This window comes from Neurospora hispaniola, assembly GCF_033458365.1.
Source record: "Neurospora hispaniola strain FGSC 10403 chromosome Unknown B0T23scaffold_7, whole genome shotgun sequence".
NCBI classification, from domain to species: Eukaryota; Fungi; Ascomycota; class Sordariomycetes; order Sordariales; family Sordariaceae; genus Neurospora; species Neurospora hispaniola.
Window position 1 is genome coordinate 3,084,536 of NW_026944412.1, and position 12,678 is coordinate 3,097,213.

Sequence of the window (12,678 nt, forward strand, 5' to 3'; positions counted from 1 at the left end):
ATCCTTCGTACCGTTCCAATCGCTATTTTTAAACCGTCGATAGCCACCAACAATGGCTTCAGCTGGACAGGCCCCCATCGCTACGTATGTGTCATTGCACTCCGACACATACAAAGCACTGGCTGGTGTCGGGTGTTTTTCTCTAGTCAAGAGGTAATCCCGGAATACGATCAAGCTAACCGACCCATGTTTGCGGTTTGTGTAGAGTCTATGTACGCAATCTCGAGGAGCGCGTCAAGCCAGAGCCCCTCAAGGAGGCCCTGCGCACCATCTTCTCCGAATACGGCAATGTGATTGATATCGTCGCCAAGACCAACCTCAAGGCCAAGGGCCAGGCCTTTGTGGTCTTTGACAAACCCGAGTCGGCTCAGGCTGCCATCGATGAACTCCAGGGCTTCGAGCTGTTTGAGAAGCCCATGGTGGTGGCCCTGGCGCGGACGAGGAGCGACGCCACGGTTATTCAGACTGGCAACGAGGAGGAGTTTGACCAGCACAAGCGCAGGCGCATTGCTGAGAAGGGTATGGTCCCTTCGCCTCCCCGACCCCCACTTAGCAGCGAGAGTATTCGATCTGACAATCATCCGCTACAGACAAGAAGAGAGCCCTCGAAGTCGCCGAACAACAAAACCGCCTCAAGCGTCCTCTCCAGGGTGCCGCCCCCGATGCGCGCCCTGCCAAGAACCAGCGCGGTGCCGGCCTCAAGGCTACGGGCCAGGGTCCTGCTGCTGTTGTACCCGACGAGTACCTGCCTCCCAACCGTATTCTATTCGTCCAGAACCTACCCGACGACTTCACCAAGGACGACCTCACTACCATCTTTTCCCGCTTCGATGGCTTCCGCGAAGTCCGTACTGTGCCTGGTCGCAGCGGCATCGCTTTCGTCGAATACGACGCCGAGGCTGGTGCTATCACCGCAAAGGAAAACACGGCCGGCATGGCCTTGAAGAACGGCGAAAAGATCATGAAGGTTACCTACCAGAGACAGTAGAGCATGTTTTGAAGGATGCATGCCTGGGGAAAGTCAACAAAGGAAATAGTAGTATCGTGCGATACAGATTTCATGCACTGCACAGTTTATCAGAGTGTGCTAGAAGTTTTCCGTTTCGTGAGGGCACCACTCGGGCAGTTCGCAAAGCGCCTTCTTCAGATACCCATTGCTACAACAAGAATAAAAACAAGACAAACTCCTTAATTGCGCCCATGCCCTTTGCCTCAACAATTCTGATGCAAACAAAACATTCTTGATCGTCATCGATAGTCCGTCGAGCCATCAGCGATTCGCCATGCCTTAACAAGTTGACATCAAACTAGAAGATGACGTCTTCGTCCTCCTCAGCTGCCAAGATATCGGCAGGGGTGTTTTCGGTTTGTTCACCTTCAGCATTCTCAGAGTCTGCAAGGGCTAGCCGCTGCTGCTCTGCCTTCTTTGCTTTCATCTGAGCGTCAGTTTCGGCATTGTCTCGTTGCTTCTTGGCAGCAACCTTCTTGAGTCTGTAGAACTCCTCTCTGTCAAGCTCGTCGAGTTCCGAGTTGATATCTATCATAGCTGTCAGTAATCTACCCTAGTGCCGGAACCTTGGGATTCACATCTACTTACACTTGATGGTGTTTTCAGTTCGAGGAATAATGACGTGCTCACTAGAAACTCCGTGTTAGTGTCCCCCGTTCTATCTTGCAGGGAAGACGGGTTGGGTTGGCCTTACATCGCATTGACTCTCCGGTTGACGACCTTGATGACCTCATCAAGGATAACGAACGCTGTCTGCAGACTAGCCAGCTCAACCAAGGCCTCCACCGCTCTGGCGTACGTCTCACGACACCGCTGTACCTGCTGACCACCCTTGCCCAGACCCGTCATGGCGAAGTCGTCGTTGCCCTCGGCCTGGTAGGCTTCGAAGGCGGGAAGCAGCACACCCGAGACGTTCTCCTGCTTGGCCCGGATGCGGAATCGCGCCGACTTGGCCGACTCTTGGATCTGGTATCCAATGTTGCCGCCGACGGCGTAGGTGACTTCGGCGAGGGAGAGCGAAGCGATCTGCATGACGCGGCCCATCTTGCGCTTGGCTTCGTCGATTCGGCGGGTAATCTCTGTGAGGAGACATGTGTGTTAGAGTGTCTACATTTCGCGGATATATGGGTGTGTGCGAGAGTGGCTAGTACCTCTGAAACGCCTGTTGAGTAAAATCAACATGTTAGTATCAAGCTCTGTGTAAGTGTATGGATGGACATGGGCCGGGAGGGGAACAACGAACTTGGTGAGAGCTTCACTTTTTCTCTTGAGCAAGCTGTGACCCGTCTCGGCGCCCTTGAGTTTGGCCTTCATAATACCCAAGGACTGCCGTGTGGGGAAGACGGCCTCGCGATCCTATCACCACCACTCATTGTCAGTCAACGCCATGGACCTGGTTGTGGTAATTGCGGGGGAGCAGCTAGGATGGGCTCTTACCGCAGCTCCAGACATGTTTGCGATCCGGCAATGGCCAAGGTATACTCGAGGTAGGGTATAAGACTGAGGCGACGGTAGGTCCTGGGGGAAGTAAATGATGGTTCGAGGAGTCGTGATGCTATTCCATGCGACAACGACAGATACTCTAGGTTCGATATCTAGGTACTTGGAGGAGGGACGGGCCGTGGTTGGTGGAGCTCGATGTTAGGTTGGAGCTTGGATGTGAGGTTGAGACGGCCGCCGCCGCCCACTGCAAGTCCGCCCTAGAGGTACCTACGTAACAACTGGATCCAGGACCACCAGAGCAGCAGGGCAGGCCTCCGTCCCGGGGATGCGGCTGGCACCTGCTGCGGATCCTGCTGCCAAGATCTTGGAGGTTATCAGCAATTAACCCCACTGAAATTGGCTCTTGTTTAGCGGGACATCTGCCAAATGATCGCTCTACACTAACTCCGTCAATGCCCCTGGAAGGCTACGGTGGTCTGAGCTTTCGCGAACTTCCACTTCCACTTCTGAACAAGGTTGAACTTCGAGACGTGCCGGGCTCCCAGGAAAAAAAAGAATCACGGACAAAATACAGCGACAACAGTCAGCGAAAACGAAACCCCGTCGTCGTCCGCCCATTCTTCGCATCTTGTCGAGAGGCTGGCCCAAAATCGTGGGAGAACGGCAGGAATGCCTCTAGGGATCTCTTGATCCTTGAACATCGATTTTACTCCTTCCTCCAGTGACGCCACTCCCGGTCTTCTTTCTGCAGTCCAACGCGGACCACTCCTTCGCCATGTCTATCCTTTCACGCGTCTCCGACCGTCGCCCAGACCTCTCCTTGGTCGTATGTGTTGCTCCCCTTCTTTTCCGGTCGTCTCTGCTGCAGAAAGACAAACTGACGATCTGACTTGTGTACCGGTAGAGCGAGGAGGACTTTCCCTATGAACAAGACATTGTCCGTAACCCCGGCAGCACGAAGCCATGGCTTGCCTATATCGAGTACAAGCTTCAGAAAGGGACGGTTCAGGAGCAGGCATATATCATGGAGCGCGCCTGTGTGCAGCTTCCTCGATCCTATAAGCTTTGGAAGATGGTGAGTACTGGAAACTTTCCCCAAAGTCCAACATGCCAACTGACTTGGTCGCCAGTACCTCCGGTTTAGGACGAAGCACGTTTCGAAGCTCAATGCCGCGATCTTTGCCTCGGAGTACCAAAAGGTCAACAGCCTCTTTGAGCGGGCACTCATTCTCCTCAACAAGATGCCTAGGATATGGGAGATGTACCTCAAGTTTCTGATGCAGCAGCCGCTCGTGACACACACACGTCGCACCTTCGATCGGGCCCTTCGCGCTCTCCCCATCACGCAACACAATAGGATATGGGCTCTGTATCGACCCTTCGCCAACTCGGCCGAAGGCGAGACGGCGGTCAAGATCTGGCGCAGGTACATGCAGGTTCACCCAGAGGATGCCGAGGACTTCATCGAGTTGTTGGTAGCAGTGGGGCTATATACGGAAGCCGTGCACAAGTACATCGAAATTCTCAACAACCCGCGATTCACAAGCAAGAACAGCAAGGGACACTACGAACTGTGGAGCGAGATGGTAGATTTGTTGGTCGAGCATGCGACGGCGGTGGAAACGGGGCATGAGACGGGAATCGACGTCGAACGGATCATCCGCAGTGGTATCGAGCGGTTTGCCGACCAGAGGGGTAAGCTGTGGTGCGGCTTGGCGACCTATTGGATTCGACGAGGCAGCTTTGAACGCGCACGAGACGTTTTCGAGGAGGGTATCACAACCGTCATGACCGTTCGAGACTTCACCCTCGTCTTCGATTCGTACACGGAGTTTGAGGAGTCCATCATTAGCGCTCTGATGGAGATGGCATCGACCCGGGCTGAGAAGGGAGAGGTGGACGAGGTGGCTGATTTCGATTTGGATATCCGAATGATGCGGTTTGAGCACTTGATGGACCGCCGGCCCTTCCTCTTGAATGATGTCCTACTGAGGCAGAATCCGAACAATGTCACGGAATGGGAGAAGCGTGTGGCTCTATGGGGCGACAACAAGGAGGAAGTTGTCAAGACTTACCTTGATGCTATCGAAGCCATCCAACCAAAGAAGGCAGTGGGTGCGCTTCACCAGCTATGGACCAATTACGCCAAATTCTACGAGGCCGGAGGAGACCTTTCAAGTGCCCGAAGAATCATGGAGAAGGCCGTCAAGGTTCCTTACAAGTCCGTGGCAGAGTTGGCAGACATGTGGATCGAGTGGGCAGAGATGGAGCTTCGAAACGAGTGCTTCGACGAGGCCATGAAAGTCATGGCAAAGGCAGTACAGGCGCCCAAAAGGTCCACGGTGGACTATTTCGACGAAACCCTATCACCACAACAAAGAGTTCATAAGAGCTGGAAGCTGTGGAGTTTCTACGTCGACCTCGTGGAAAGTGTCAGCTCGCTGGACGAGACCCGCAAGGTGTACGAGAGGATATTCGAGCTTCGCATCGCCACTCCCCAAACAGTAGTCAACTACGCCAACCTGCTGGAGGAGCACAAGTACTTTGAAGAGTCGTTTAAGATCTACGAGCGCGGTCTCGATCTCTTCAGCTACCCCGTGGCCTTCGAACTCTGGAACCTGTACCTCACCAAAGCCGTCGACCGCAAGATCAGCATCGAGCGCCTCCGCGATCTCTTTGAGCAAGCCGTCGAAGACTGCCCACCCAAATTCGCAAAGGTCATCTATCTCATGTACGGCAACCTCGAGGAGGAGCGCGGCCTCGCGCGCCACGCCATGCGCATCTACGAGCGGGCCACGCGCGCCGTCGCCGACGAGGACCGGGCTGACATGTTTAACTTCTACATCACCAAGTCGGCGTCCAACTTCGGTCTGCCCTCGACCCGGCCCATCTACGAGCGCGCCATTGCGGCCTTACCCGACGCCGAGGCCCGCGACATGTGCCTCAAGTTCGCCGACATGGAGAAGCGGCTGGGCGAGATCGACCGCGCCCGTGCCATCTACGGTCACGCCTCGCAGTTTTGCGACCCGCGCACCAACCCGGGCTTCTGGACCAAGTGGGATCAATTCGAGGTGCAACACGGCAACGAGGACACCTACAAGGAGATGCTCCGCATCAAGAGAAGCGTGCAGGCGCAGTACAACACGGATGTCAACTTTATTGCTTCGCAGGCGCTGGCGAGGAGTCAGCAGAAGAGGATGGAGGAGGAGGCAGCAGGAAATGGAGGAGGAGAAGAGATGGACGCCGAGGTTGCGGATGCGATGGCGCAGCTGGAGAGACAGGCGCGCGCGCCCGTGGGCTTTGTGGCGGCTTCGGAAGGACCAAAGGGCGGTAGCATGCCGGTTCAGCCTGTTCAGGTTCATAACCCGGATGCTATCGATCTTGATGAAATGGATGAATGATCTATATTGGTTCTCTTTGTTTGTCAAGAGCCTCTCATTTGTCGTTTTCTTATTCTTTCTTTTTTTTTTTTTTTTTTTTTCCTTGGGGTTGGGCTGTTGCGTTGTGTCTTTTCTAGTTTTCACGGCGAGGTTGGCCTCTATTGTACATAGACTGGAACACTTAAGTGGGAAGAGGGTCGGTTCCTTAAACATTTACCACTACATAAACACAAATCACCAGAACATCCCTATTCCTTGTACGGGGTTGAAGGACAAGGAGCTGAGGAAATTTCTCTTTTGTTTTTGTTCTTGGTTTCACATGAACTAGGTGGGGGTTGGTGGTTCGTGGATCTTGCCAATGCTTTAGATTGTACACAGGCTGACAACGGAAAAGGGGGAAATAAAGGTTGGGGCATGGGCGGACATCGATGAGAACAAACCTATCTCTAATTGTTCAACAAGACGAATTTCGCACAGTTGAGCAACTTTTCCAGTTTCTCCTTCACGTCTTTTCATAAACTCAACACAGCAGGCCTGGGTAGTTACATCTATGCGTTTCGAAATTAGAACACTCTCGATAGCAACCAGCACATCTGCTGCCCATTGCGTGTGAAGAAGATCTTGGTTCATATCTTAGTGAGGGGAAGTTCCTGATTCAAAACAGAAAACAAATGCCATCAATCGGAATTGGTGATAATACAGCCCATCAGCAAGATAACAATCAACCATGTCGTATAACGCATCCCCCATCCAATAAACAAGCTATCCCAGCACGCACACAGTCAATAAAACCCAGCTCAACCTCATGGACAACCGGATATCATCGTAGCAGATCCTCCTTCAATGTTCATACGCTTGTTTCCTTCGCGCGCCGTTGTTTACCCAACCCAATCCACTCAGTCGCTCGCTTACTTTACATTCTGATATCCCTTCTCCATGTGTTTCTGATGGAAGGCAGTGGCGTAGTTGTTGTCAACATGGCCGTCCCGCGTCTTGGGCACGGCGTAGATGGATCCCTTGCGCTTTTGGAAGCGGCTTGGTGGCACTTTGGAGGCATCTGTTGCAACCCACACCAATTAGATTCGTTACTGACTTGGGTGATCATTACAAGATGGATAGCAAAGGTGGTGAGGATACAGTAGTGACGAGAGGGGAAAAAAAAAAAAAAAAAAAAAAAAAAAAAAAAAAAAAAAAAAAAAAAACATACCCCATTCGGCACTCATCCGACGGTCTGCCGGAGAGGTGGGAGAGGAATCAGCCGAGACGGGACTGAAGTTGGTGAATGTGGGGGTTGCTGTTTCTGAGTTGCGATGTTGTACCGGTTGTTGTTGTTGTTGTTCGCTGTGGGTGGTGTTCGCCCTGGTGGTGTCGATGGTGATGGGAGCTTTGTTTTGCTGTTGTTCTGTGAGGTATCACGACCGCATCAGTGCATGGTCTCATCTGCAACTCAAGATGGTATTACCTACCAGACATGGTGTCGAAGTCTTTGGTGAGAATCTCTGATGGGCTCAGTGTTCGACAAACGTTGTAACTGGTATGGTAGCAAATAGATCAGGGGTCCGGGAGATGGGACGTGGAGATTATAATATTCGAGATGGATGATGGCAGAGAGATAAAGATGTGAAGAGTAAGTAGTTTGGTCGAAAAGCGGGTTGACGTGGTCTCTAGGTTATAAGATAGAGGTGTCCTGCTGATAGGATGGCTGCTAGGGTATCTCGGAGTGAAGGGTTTTCAGGATGTTTGACGGATGAGAAGACGGTGGTGATGTTGGAAGGATTGACATTGTAAAAAAGGAATAATCGAAGGAACCGGCAGTACGTGGACCCTTTCCTCTGCCTAACTACGCAATAAGGCACCTGACCCTTCCAATGTGATCGATGTGCAGTAGTTCTCAAGTGGAAGGGAAGGCACAAGGTCTGGGGCCGTGCTGTGCTCTGACTTGAAGGGTGGAAAGATGGCTTCCCCTGTCATTGCCTGTTGCTCTTTCCTCCTTCTACCGCTCCATTCGTGTCCGTTGATATCGGTAGTGTAGGCATCCCAGTCTACATCCGGGCAATGTGATTGGCCCGGTGGTGTGTAAGTGACGGAGAGCGTCAATCATTCCCAATCCTCGGACCAGTGATATCCTCCCCTCTCTTCTTTCCCTCGAAACAAACGGAACTGAACTTGACAGCCCTGACGATCTTGACCGGTACAGTACGTTCAATCTCGACGCATCCATCCATCTTGCTGCAGTCGCCCGTCCAAGTAGCACTCACTTGGTTGGGGTTGTTTATGCCAATCGTCCACCCACACTAGACCACCTACAGAGAGCCGTCTCTGTGTGGCCAGAAACATATCGATACATAGCAGCCCCATTTTCGGCTGCAGTATCGCCCAGCCGTGCCAGTCCAATCTCGATCGTTGCCTCCGCAATAAAGGTGGTTAGAATAAGCTCAAAGCAGCCCAAAAGCGGCAGTCCGATCGCCACTCATTCATCATACGCGAGGCCCCCAACGCTACCTGCTTGACGTCATGCGGGGAAGGAGAAAGAGGAGCATAAACACACCCACCCAGGCCAGCTAACAAACGTCCCGAACCGTGTAAAGTCCAAGCTCGTCCATCTTTGTGCCCAGATAGCGGCGGACTCCTGGTCTTCTGACAGACGCCCCAGCGGCTCGAGCGCGGTTGAAGGTAAAGAAAGAGGCCCAGGCGCTGCGTCGATACTCTCTCGACCTATTACTCTGTCACGCGAGCCGTTTCTCCTTGTCGACAAAGCTTCAAGGTGAGAAGATATTTTGGCGGTTCACATGTTGACAAGCACAACATCATGGGCTTCGTAAAGTTTACACGCCAACCGTTCAACGGTCTGTCTCTATTCTAGTCACACTCGGCTTCCTCGCCACCCTATCCCTACTTCCTAATAATATCCTACACTCCATTATATTGACATCCCAGCTTGTAATTACTCACTTCACTTTCCAACCCATTGTCTTCTCGCTCATACCCGTCGTAGCATCCGTCGAGAACACTACCTGAGAGAGCAGTGCCCTTCTAGTGCTGCCACTGCTCCACATCCTCCACGGAATCCTTCTCAATGTCGGAACGCTTGGCAAAATACCTCCTGGCAAGAGGGCGCTTGCTAGTCTTGGCAGCGCTGGTCGCGTTAGTGACGGGAGTAGTGGTGTCGGTGTTGCCACCACCAGTTCCAGCACCAGCACTGCCGGCCATCTGGACGGGCACGACACCACCGAAGGCGATAGGGTTCTGGCACCGCACCAAGCACACGTTGTCTTGACCAGCGACGGTCCCGGTGCACTTTTGGTCGGCAGGGATGGAAGCGACCAAAGGAAAGTCAGTCGTGGTAGCCTGTTGAGGGTTGTCAGTTAATGGCCTTAACATCCAAGTGGTGGCGGATAGAGACTCACTCTAGAGAGACCGAACCTGCCCGGGACATTCGTCGCGACCTTAATCGCAGTCCACTCCGTCGCCTGCCCATCCGAGTTGATCATGCAAGAATAGGGTCCAGCTCCGTCCTGGTTGATCTGGTGAAGCGTCATCTTGACCGTACCACCGGCCGTCACCTGGGGCAGCGAATCCTTGGTAGCGGCCATGATGGCTTGGGTGCCCTCCTCAACCTTGTTGGCGCCACCTTGGATCGTCTGGCCGACCGTCTTGGCCGCCTGACCACGGAATCGAGTGGTGTCCACCTGGAAGGGGTTGCGTCTCGATCCGGTACGGGGAGTGCTGGGGTCAATGCCCAGGGCCATACCGGCACCACCGGCGTCGCCTACTGCGGCGATGATAGCGCCGTGACCGGCGACCAAGGGAGCAAGAGCGAAGAAGCTCATGAGAATGGACTTGAGAGATGCCATGTTGTCTGCGGTGTCTTGAAGGTTGTCTTTCGTCGATTATGTGTTGGAAAAGTCAAAACTGACGGGTGCACAGCACAAAATAAAAAAGTCGTAAATATATGACCTGAACCGGCAGGAGAGAGGATTAAGGGTGTTGAGAAAGGAAGATTGGAGAGAAAGCCGGAGTGTGACTGAGAGGGCTGGACCTGCCTGCTGAAGTGTTGATGATGCTGATGCTGATGATGATGATGATGCTGAAGCCAAAAGCTAAATCCAGCAGAGAGGAAGTCAAGGCCGGTTTTTATACATTTTCCTTTCGTGATACCGATGCCGTCGTCGAGGGTGCCATGTGGTGTTTACAATGCACTGCCGTCCCCCGGCGTTTCTCACCCTGGTCGCACGGGGCCGAGTTTTGAGTTTCAATGTCTGATCTTGCGCAGGGTCCGCTGTAGCTCGGCGCTTGATTTCTCGCACGAAACATGGCGTTTGAGACTACAATAGTGCCAACATTGGCAATTGCAAATTGTTATCGGATCGGGTTGCGGGAGATGTTGGGGAAAATGGGTGGCAGGAGATGCTATTTGGGGTCGGACTTCCACTTCCGGCACTTCTTGCGAACGAACAACATGATCTCCACTGACAGGGAAGAACTTCCAAGCTGCCCGTCTTGCAACACATAATGATTCTGCGGGTAAATAATCATTAATGATAGTTGGTGTAATCGCCTGCGATATTTGGGATGTGTGTATCATCGAGGCATCGGCGGATTCACTCGTGTTAATGCCGCTTGGCTTGGGTAACCTTAAGACCAATGCTAATTCCAATGCCACCCAACTCAACATCGTTTACATCCTTCGAGATTCTTTGGGCAATGCAACCAAAGTCGTCGGTTTATTCTGATCATGCTGTCCGTCCGAATCTGTTGAAGAACCTCTTGAACCGAAAACTGGTAAAGCCACCATTCTCCATCTTCTATGCCGTAAATCCTCAGATCAGACACGAGATAGAGAAAACCTGACCTATTCAAATATATGTTTGACCTTCACTTGGACATGCCGATTTGTAGAAACTTCCAGTTCAGAGACGTGGCATTTGCCCTTTCCCTTGTTTTTGGCAACGACTTTGATAGATCAGCCTTGATCGATTTGACTTGCCGAATGCCATGGTGATAGTTCCGTTTGGAATGGAGCCATGGACGTCTCTTCTTTCCTTCTCGCTTCCTGGCGCCTCATCGTCGGCACCAGGAGTCGCATTGAACGGGTACTAAGCCACCAAGCAAAGTGTCGACCCAAACAAGCGTTTTCGTGCCGCGAAAGACCATGTCAAGCCAAGCCGGGCCAGATTTGGGCCGTGAACCGTGTATGATCCATCAAAGGATGGATACGACGATGTATGTTGGGGAAGTAGTGGCTGGTGTCTTGGCTTAAGATCTTCCTAAGCGAAGTATCAGATCGTGGTATTATAAGATAAACGGATGCGGGATGGAGGACGAAGAGGGGGAATTGAGCCTCAACTCCAGCGGTCAAAGACTCATCACAGTTGCGCGCAATAAACTGCGTCAACGGGACTCCCTCCTAGCCTCGTCTCGCGTAGGAGTTCTGGAGGTAGCGTAAACTCGAAGTGGCAAGCAGGAGTCTCGTGACGCAGATGGTCGTCTCACTTGGGCAAGGCGGGATGCCCATTTAGGGCTCGTGTTGCGAGTGCACGACCAGCCAAGACTTGAAGGTTTGACGATGTCGAGAGCCTCGGGATCTGCTATTTTCAGGAGTTCCAAACACCTCGGACTGCTCACCATCAACAAGTTTGATCACCAAGCCTTGCATACCATCGATCGGAGTGCATCAATCGCCCTATCAACACCACTGCCGGACCTATCGCAATCACTGAGGCTCTGTTGACACTCTTGCCTGTCCAGCCGCTGTGGGTCACCCTCTCGTCTCTGCCAAGCAGTTCCGCCTATTGTGCAGTAGACAGATTTCGTAGATTGGCCGGTCCTTCCGACTGACCTTCTCCTCAATCATCGCCTGTTGTTCGTCCAGCCTCAGCCTCACGGCTTCAACAAGTTCCGATGCCGCCATACCCGAACTATTATCGCGCTTGCGAGCTTCTCGAGTCCGTGAGTGCTTCAGCAATGGCGTCAAATCCAGACTTTCGGAAAGATGTTATGATCCATGGGCGATCGCGTGAAACGCGAAATGGGACGCTCCGTTCGTTCTACCCCTGAGCGGGCTGGTCGACCCCCTGGCCTAGTCGTTGATCCTCCCCACCCTGTTTCGGGCTTTTGTCTGTGCAAGCCGGTTACCGAAGACCAGATAGATATGGAATCAGGAGCGTCAGATGCAAGTTGAAGCAGAGGGGGGGATTTTGATGGACCAGTCGCATTTGTGGGATTGTTGGTGGGATAAATCCGTCCGAAATGCTGAAAGGAAACAAACCTAAGCATTGGACTGTGGCGTAGCGTTTGAATCAAACAGAAAGTGCTTCCTGCAATTGAGGCTTGTGTGGCAATCAGTACTGCACTCATCCTTCCGTTACATGGTCGTCGCCATTCCAGAAAGACGACCCGAGAAAGCGCGACGAAACGATGAAAGGTGTAAGAAAAAGGAAGCAGAAGAAATACGATCACGGTGATCGCAGTTTCATGGAATTTGAATAAGAAAAAAGTGCCAAAAGTTGAGGTCGTGCCCGGGTTCGAACCGGGGTTACTGGAAAGTTTTGATGGGTTTCAAAATCCAGAGTGATAACCACTACACTACACAACCTTTGACTTGTTGTTTTTTGCTTCATAATGCAGTAGCTATGTACTCCTGCTGGACAACGGCCCCAACACACCGTCCGCCTCTCGACGTAACCACCAGAGTACATATTAATCATTTGATATAATCCGCAGCAAATGTTCCATAACTTTTGATATACATACCGAAGAAGTGTTCAGGCAATCAGTAATGAAGTCATGGCCGCTGTCTTGACGCCTCATTGCGCCATTGCGTCGGAGAGAATGAAGCTGCACTAA

General features: G+C 52.4%; 5 protein-coding genes and 1 non-coding gene across 6 annotated transcripts; 2 read left to right on the forward strand and 4 right to left on the reverse strand.

Moving 5' to 3' along the window:
* Window positions 1-52: 52 nt before the first annotated feature.
* Window positions 53-988, forward strand: B0T23DRAFT_407364 (uncharacterized protein; the record flags this gene model as incomplete). The annotated part of the gene is made up of 3 exons (XM_062839181.1): window positions 53-84; window positions 206-519; window positions 591-988. The coding sequence occupies 3 exons, from the start codon at window positions 53-55 to the stop codon at window positions 986-988; spliced, it is 744 nt and encodes a 247-aa protein (XP_062690325.1).
* Window positions 989-1,038: 50 nt separating this feature from the next.
* On the reverse strand, window positions 1,039-2,461 carry B0T23DRAFT_447326 (vacuolar ATP synthase subunit D; the record flags this gene model as incomplete). Its single annotated transcript, XM_062841000.1, has 6 exons — window positions 1,039-1,537; window positions 1,598-1,638; window positions 1,704-2,088; window positions 2,161-2,171; window positions 2,253-2,365; window positions 2,447-2,461. The coding sequence occupies 6 exons, from the start codon at window positions 2,459-2,461 to the stop codon at window positions 1,308-1,310; spliced, it is 795 nt and encodes a 264-aa protein (XP_062690326.1). The 3' UTR covers window positions 1,039-1,307.
* A 350-nt stretch (window positions 2,462-2,811) lies between these two features.
* On the forward strand, window positions 2,812-5,932 carry B0T23DRAFT_422927 (uncharacterized protein). The gene is made up of 3 exons (XM_062839812.1): window positions 2,812-3,278; window positions 3,357-3,527; window positions 3,583-5,932. Exons 1-3 carry the CDS (start codon window positions 3,228-3,230, stop codon window positions 5,851-5,853), a joined length of 2,493 nt encoding a protein of 830 aa, XP_062690327.1. The 5' UTR covers window positions 2,812-3,227; the 3' UTR covers window positions 5,854-5,932.
* Window positions 5,933-6,375: 443 nt separating this feature from the next.
* On the reverse strand, window positions 6,376-7,775 carry B0T23DRAFT_224443 (uncharacterized protein). The gene is made up of 3 exons (XM_062833787.1): window positions 7,299-7,775; window positions 7,040-7,234; window positions 6,376-6,889 (listed from the first exon to the last, which is right to left on the reverse strand). Exons 1-3 carry the CDS (start codon window positions 7,303-7,305, stop codon window positions 6,741-6,743), a joined length of 351 nt encoding a protein of 116 aa, XP_062690328.1. The 5' UTR covers window positions 7,306-7,775; the 3' UTR covers window positions 6,376-6,740.
* A 650-nt stretch (window positions 7,776-8,425) lies between these two features.
* On the reverse strand, window positions 8,426-9,885 carry B0T23DRAFT_224525 (uncharacterized protein). Its single transcript, XM_062833788.1, has 2 exons — window positions 9,240-9,885; window positions 8,426-9,180 (listed from the first exon to the last, which is right to left on the reverse strand). The coding sequence occupies exons 1-2, from the start codon at window positions 9,684-9,686 to the stop codon at window positions 8,866-8,868; spliced, it is 762 nt and encodes a 253-aa protein (XP_062690329.1). The 5' UTR covers window positions 9,687-9,885; the 3' UTR covers window positions 8,426-8,865.
* A 2,456-nt stretch (window positions 9,886-12,341) lies between these two features.
* On the reverse strand, window positions 12,342-12,427 carry B0T23DRAFT_t311. Its single transcript has one exon. It is a non-coding gene; the product is annotated as a tRNA-Gln (tRNA).
* Window positions 12,428-12,678: the final 251 nt, after the last annotated feature.